This window comes from Carlito syrichta, unplaced genomic scaffold (assembly GCF_000164805.1).
Source record: "Carlito syrichta isolate Samal-C Ts95f unplaced genomic scaffold, Tarsius_syrichta-2.0.1 Scaffold123298, whole genome shotgun sequence".
NCBI classification, from domain to species: Eukaryota; Metazoa; Chordata; class Mammalia; order Primates; family Tarsiidae; genus Carlito; species Carlito syrichta.
Window position 1 is genome coordinate 1 of NW_007067394.1, and position 6,306 is coordinate 6,306.

The 6,306-nt window shown below is 66.2% G+C and overlaps 1 protein-coding gene across 1 annotated transcript; it reads right to left on the bottom strand.

Annotated features, from left to right (window-relative positions):
* Position 1: 1 nt before the first annotated feature.
* ABHD17A (abhydrolase domain containing 17A) lies at positions 2–3,860 on the bottom strand. The gene is made up of 3 exons (XM_008048266.1): positions 3,298–3,860; positions 2,063–2,257; positions 2–188 (listed from the first exon to the last, which is right to left on the bottom strand). The coding sequence occupies exons 1-3, from the start codon at positions 3,621–3,623 to the stop codon at positions 5–7; spliced, it is 705 nt and encodes a 234-aa protein (XP_008046457.1). The 5' UTR covers positions 3,624–3,860; the 3' UTR covers positions 2–4.
* Between the last annotated feature and the right edge of the window lie 2,446 nt (positions 3,861–6,306).

Here is a 6,306-nt window from a genome sequence, read left to right on the forward strand (position 1 = left end):
GCGCTCACTTGGGGAACGCGTCGAAGCAGTAGGTCTTCTTGGTGTCCGGGAAGGCCACGCGCATGCCGGACGTGAGCGGCGAGTGCAGCACCACCGCGGCGCACTCGTAGCGCGAGGCCAGGTCCACGGTGGGCACCGTGCCGATGCTCTGGCCGTACAGGATGATGCTGTCCGGGCTGATGCCGTACCTGGGGTGCCGGGCGGGTCAGCCGCGCCCACGCCCTCCCGCCGGGCCTCCCTGGCCCGGCCCCACCACAGCCTGGAGGTCGTGAGTGGCGGGAGGAGCCTGGCAAGTCTCCTGCCCTTCCTGGACAGCCACAGGCACACGCTTGACAAGGCTGACCCGGGCCCCACCTCCCCCTCCCCGGGCCCCACATCTGTCAGGCTTTCCTGATTAGAAAGCCCTAGCAGAGCCAGCGCGGTGGCTCACGCCTGTCATCCCAGCACACTGAGAAGCAGAGGCGAGAGGACTGCCTGAGTCTGGGCGTTCGAGACTAGCCTGGGCACCTCGGCGAGATCGCATCTCTACAATACATCAAAAAGTTAGAACAAGCCCCTCGAGTTCCCTCTTGCTCTGGGAGCTTTTCCGTCCTCTCAATAAATCCTGCTTTCTAGAACACAAACTAACAAAAAATTAGCTGGCTATGGTGGCGCATGCCTGTGGTTCCAGCTACTTGGAAGGCTGAGTCAGAAGGGCTGCCTGAGCCTAGCAGGTCAAGGCTGCAGGGGCCGGGCGTGTGCCACTGCACTCCATCCCGGGGGACAGAGTGAGACTCCGGCTCCACAAGGACCAGGTGCAGGGGCTCACGCCTGCAATCTCAGCTCTGGGAGGCGGAGGCGAGAGGACTGTCTGGGCCCAGGGTTCCGAGACCAGCCTGGGCAGGCACATGGGGAGACCTCATCTCTACAATAAATCTAAATTTTAGCCAGGTGTGGTGGCGCATGCCTGCAGTTCCAGCTACGGCTGAGGTGGAAAGATCGCCTGAGGCCAGCAGGTCTCAGCTGCGGGGGCTGAGAGCATGCCACTGCACTCCAGCCTGTGAGACTCCAACTCCAACACAAAAAAGAAAGCCCTTGCTGGCGCAGTAGGGGAGGGGTCTTTCCCGCTGCCTGGGTCGTGAGTGGAGGCATCCGTGTCCCCAGATGTCTCGGCCCAGGCTGGGGCCCCTGGGAGTCCTGGCACCCGTGAGGTGCTGGGTACATCACAGGCCAGTGGTGAGGGCAGGGACTGTGGGAGGTGGGTGCCGCCTTCCCAGTGGAAGAGCCTGGCCACCGTGGTACCACCGACCCCTTCCCCACCCTCAGGACACCGGCATGCAGCCGCTGGCCCAGCTGATCCAGCACCAGCTCCAAGGCCCCATGCCCAGTCCCGACCCCACGTTCTCTCCCACAAGCTCCTGACGCACCCCAGGAGGTGCCCTCCCAGTGGACGGAGTCAGGCAGTCGGCATCTCACCTGGGCAGCTGACACCGCGTCCCCATCCCACCAGCTGCCATCCTTCTCACCACCCCCACTGCTGCAGCCACCAGGATGCCAAGCCACCCGCCCTGTCACCTGCTCCAGGCAGGAGCCCCTCACTGCCACCCGGACAGACACGTCCAACCCGGACGGAGCTGCCCTCACGCCCCGAGCCCTGGCACTGCTCTGGCCTGAGACGCCAGCTCCCATGCTCGCGACTCCCAGCTGGTTTCTGCAGGATGCCAGCAGCAGGATAGAGGGACGCGTGCACAGAGCGCAGAGCCGGGCCGTGGCGGGTGTGACAGCCAGGGCCTCAGGCAGTGGGGCAGGAAGAGGTGCCACAGAAGCTCGGCAGGTGCCCCACACTCTGGGAAGCGCAGGCTGGGTCCCTGTGCCAGGCGGGTGCCAGGGGGCCAGGCTCCCAGGCCTGCAGCAGGGCATGACTGCTTGGTTCTAGAGCAGCCCAGGCGTGGGGCGACCCTCGACACTGCTACGGGCCCCAGCAAGCGTGGGGGTGGGGAGGGGCAGCAGGCAGGGCGGCTGGTGGCCTATCTGGCTCCAGCCCCCCCAGCTATCTGAGGCCACCCGGCTGGCCTGGCCTCACCTGGTGCGCAGCGCCTGCCAGGCGGCGTCCACGTCCGCATACAGGTTCTTTTCGGAGGGCCTGCCTGAGCTGGCGCCGTAGCCCGAGTAGTCGTAGGAGAAGACGTTGCAGTGGATGCGTGTGCCCAGGCCGATGTAGAAGCTGCTCATCTGGCCCAGGTCCACCGCGTTGCCGTGGGAGAAGAGGACCGTGTACCTGGGGGGCGGGGCTGTTCACGTCCCCAGGGCGGGAGGACTCCCGTGCCTGCCACGCCCTCCCGGAGGACTAACAGCCAGCGAGGGGAGCGCAACAGGGACAGCCCCGCCCATCTCCAAGGTGGCCCCACAGGGAAGGGATGGGGCTGGCAGGGGGACAGGCCACAGGTCATGCGGCGGATCCTCCACCTGTGTGGTCGGCAGTGGAGCCTGGGTCTCCCCGTGAAGGGGGACACTGAGACCATCGGTCTCGCTCTCAGGATGCTGCTGCAGCCTCGCCTGCTCGAGCCCTTCCTGTGGCCTTCCAGCGGCAGGGCCTGGGCAGCCCCAGGACGACAAGGGGACAGGCCCACCGTCCTAACCCTCCCAGGGGAGGTGGCGGCTCTGCTGAGGGGCTGCCTGCCCCTCCTGGAAGGATCCCTTCCTGCCGGGGGCAACTGTCCCAGCCCTGTCCCCACGAAGCAGAGCCACTCCTGCTGGGCCATGCGGCGCTTCCAGCCCTTCTGCTGCGTTCCGTGGCCATCCTGCGAGGCTGTCACGCCTCAGGACAGGAGCTGCCCAGGCCACACCTCGAGCAGGCGGCCACGCGTCCCCTGGACCGCTCCCTCCAGTGCCCCAGGCCCCTCCCAGCCAGTAGAGGTAAACGCGCCCTTTGGACTGGGTTGGGGCATCTGAGTCCCGGCTGGCACGCAGAGTGGGCACACCCCGAAGTGCAGGGCGGTGCCTCTACCTGGAAGGACAGCCATGGAAAGACGGCAGCGAGACAGCCAGGCCCCTACCCCGCCGCGTGGGGCACCTCCCTGAGCCTGGGTCCTCATCCACAGCAGGGCTGAGGCCTCCAGACTGGGCTGGGTGGGAGGCTCAGGCCTCACTGGGCCCAGGGGAGCAAGCCTGTTCACACCCAGGTCCCGGCCACCCCTCTGGCAAGATGACAGGCTGACCAGGCCACCCGCGCCCTCCAGCTTGACGGCCCTCCAGTGCCCACCAAGCACCCAGGGAGGCGATGTCCCAGGGTGCGCGCCCCGCAGCCCTGCGGCTCACCTGGCACCGGGCACGCAGCGCACGTACATGCAGGAGACACGGTTCCCACGGGCGCTCTTGGTCACGAAGACCTCCACAGTGTCCAGCTCGCGCTGGCTGTACTGGAAGTCCGCGCGCTCTGTCAGGTGGAGCTTCCAGCGCCCGAGTGCGCCCGAGGACACCCGCAGAGCCCCCGAGGGCGCAGCGCCAGCCCCACCAGGCCCAGGCTCAGGCACCAGCGAGTAGGTGGGCTCTGGCGGCAGGAAGGCGAGCTTGGCGGCGATGCGGCCGGGGCAGGGTGGGCAGCAGAAGAGACAGCAGAGCTCGCTCAGCGACAGCCCGTTCATGGCGTGCGCCGGGCCCGCGCTGGGCCTCCCCCACAGTCCCCGCGGATGACACCGCCCGGCGTGGCCCAGCAGGATGTTGAGGGTGCTCCGAGTCGTGGGCAGGGGGGTGGGCGCCCCCCGGCCACCGCCCCAGACGACAGCCCCCTCAGGAGGCCACAGCCCGGCCCCATCGCGGTCCAAGTCGAGCCCCCAGGAGCCTCACTGCCACAGGTGTCCACATCAAGTAGCGGGAAGCCCTGTGGGAAAACAGAACACGGGGTCCAGGGTTCCTGGGGGGGCCTGAGCACAACCTTCCCTCTTCACCCCCAGCCAGCCCCATCCAGCGAGAGAGCCTCGCCTCTGCCTCCAGGGCCCGGCCCAGCCCAGCCCCCACGTGCAGCCCCTGCTCCGAGTCCAGGAAAACTGTCTCGCAAGCCTCAGTCCACGCTGCAGCTACACTCTCCCCAGACTAACAGCCACCTCGGGTGACAGGCGGCCGAGGCAGGACGATCTGGACCGAAAGGACCCCAGAGAGCATCAGCCAGGAGGAAGTCCAACAACAGAAGCTCTGGAAACAAAAGCAGGATGCATCTCTGCCCAGGCAGCAGGGACAATGCAGGGACAATGGCCCTGGCCTGTGCTTGGGGCCCTGGGGCAGCGGCGGAGACCAGGGAACCTGGGAGGGGCCGGGAGGCTGGGCTCCCTCCTCCAGCGCTGACTTGGCAGGTCCAGAACCTCGGGCCAGTCGCTGGCCCGCCCTGGCCTCAGAGTCCTTATCTGTAAAAGGGGACACCACCACCTCCCAGGAGGCGGCGAGAGGAGGGGGGTTACAGGGGGCCGTCTGGAGTGGTGCCGGCGCACTTCAGTCATGAAACACATCGATCAACCAGAGTGAAGTTGCCACAGCGACCACAACCGTGTGTGAGCTGCCCACACCAGACACCAGGAGGACACAGATCTGAGGGACGCCCTGCACGGTGACCACTCCTCAGAGACCAGAGTGAGGCAGATGCCCGCGTGCTCGGGGTCACAGAACATGAAGACCCGCTCAGCAGCAGCCCATTCATGGCACACACAGGCCTGGAGATGTGGATCAGAGGCGCCCGCAAACACAGAGACACACGCGGTACACACACAGCCACAGGCCCCCGACAGTGCGTGGGACACCCTTGCCACCACGGAGCAGTTTCAGGGCCAGCAACACACCTGCTCCCTCAGGAGACGCGAGGCTGGGAAGCGGGGAGTCACGGGTGCGGGGCACACGGGGAGGAGGGAGCTGTGAGCACAGGCGGGACCAGGACGCACCCAGGGCCCGAGTTTCAGGCAGACGCGACCTCCCAGGCCAGCACTTTTCAGAGGGGACAGCCCGTCACACTGGTCCTGGTTCCCAAATGGAGACACTTGTCAGTGTCTGGGGACAGTCTGAGTTGACACAACTAGGTGTTCCTGGCATGGGTGGGGTGGAAGCCAGGCTCCTGCCGTTCCCAGGACGCTCACCCCAGAGAACGATGTGCCCCAGTGTCCAGTATAAAGGTGGACATCAGTTTCAACATATCCTCAAGGTTCCAGGCCCCCAGTTGGTGACGCTGGGCTGGTACTGGGGGCCTGGAAGGGTGTGGAGAACAGCTGGCATCCCAAGGAGTTCTGAGAGCCCAGTGGGCAGAAAAAGGCCCTGGAAGCCCCGGAGAATGAGGGGGCACCCCAGGGCGCACACAGCCTCCCAACCAAGTCAGAAACACGGGTGCCATCCTTGACACCCCACCCCCACGCTCCAGACCCAGTGTAGTCAGTCTATGGCCAGGGTCCCTGGCCCCACCTGCCCCTCTCACCTCCACCAGGACTGCAACCACCCACCTGGGATGTGTTCTCGCCCCCCCCCAGCAGCCTAGCGCCACTGCCCGCCACCCTCAGGGTCAAGAGCAGCCTGCCAGCTCACAGCCCACTCAGGCTACCGCTCCAGATCACAACGCCCACCCCGCTGCACAGTTCCCCTGCTGGGGACCCCTCCCCAGCCCACCCACCCTTCCCATCTCACACCCAACGTGCTCAGACTCCTCACCCCGGGCAGGACCCCAAGTGTGCAAACGGTTACACAGCTCATATTCCAGTCTTTAACTGGGTCCCCAGCCCCAAACCAGAAACACCGTGAGGGCAGACCCGGACTGCTTCTGCCCGATCACCAAAGCCCCAGGAGGAGCACGGGCAGCCTCGGGCCTGCTGGCTCTGACAAGGAAGGGGCAGTCTCCTCTCAGACCACAGGCACCGGACGCTCCCCTGTGTCACTCATGGGGGCCGACTGGGGAGCACACACCCAGATGCCTCGCTTGCTGGGCCCACCCCCGACACCCCGAACCCATCGACAAGCACCGCACTGGGCACTCCCCTGCGGGCCAACAAGCGACCAAGCGACGCAGATGCTGTGAGCTGACCTACATACAGCAGAAGGAGATGGTACTTCACCCAGCCGGCCGGGGGGCAAAGTGGCGCGGAGGAAGGCGCGGTCTGAAGGGTGCAGACAGAGTGGCCGGTGACAGGGCCCGGCACAGACGCGAGTCCGAGCAAAACCCAAATGCGAAAGAGAGTCTCAGGAATCGGGAGAAAGAGGGTGGCAGAAGGGTCCCGGGGGCCGGGCCGAGGCTTCATGCTGGGGGACATGGGGAGCCACGGAGGAGGCCTGAGCAGGGGACGGCCAGCATAGGGTGAG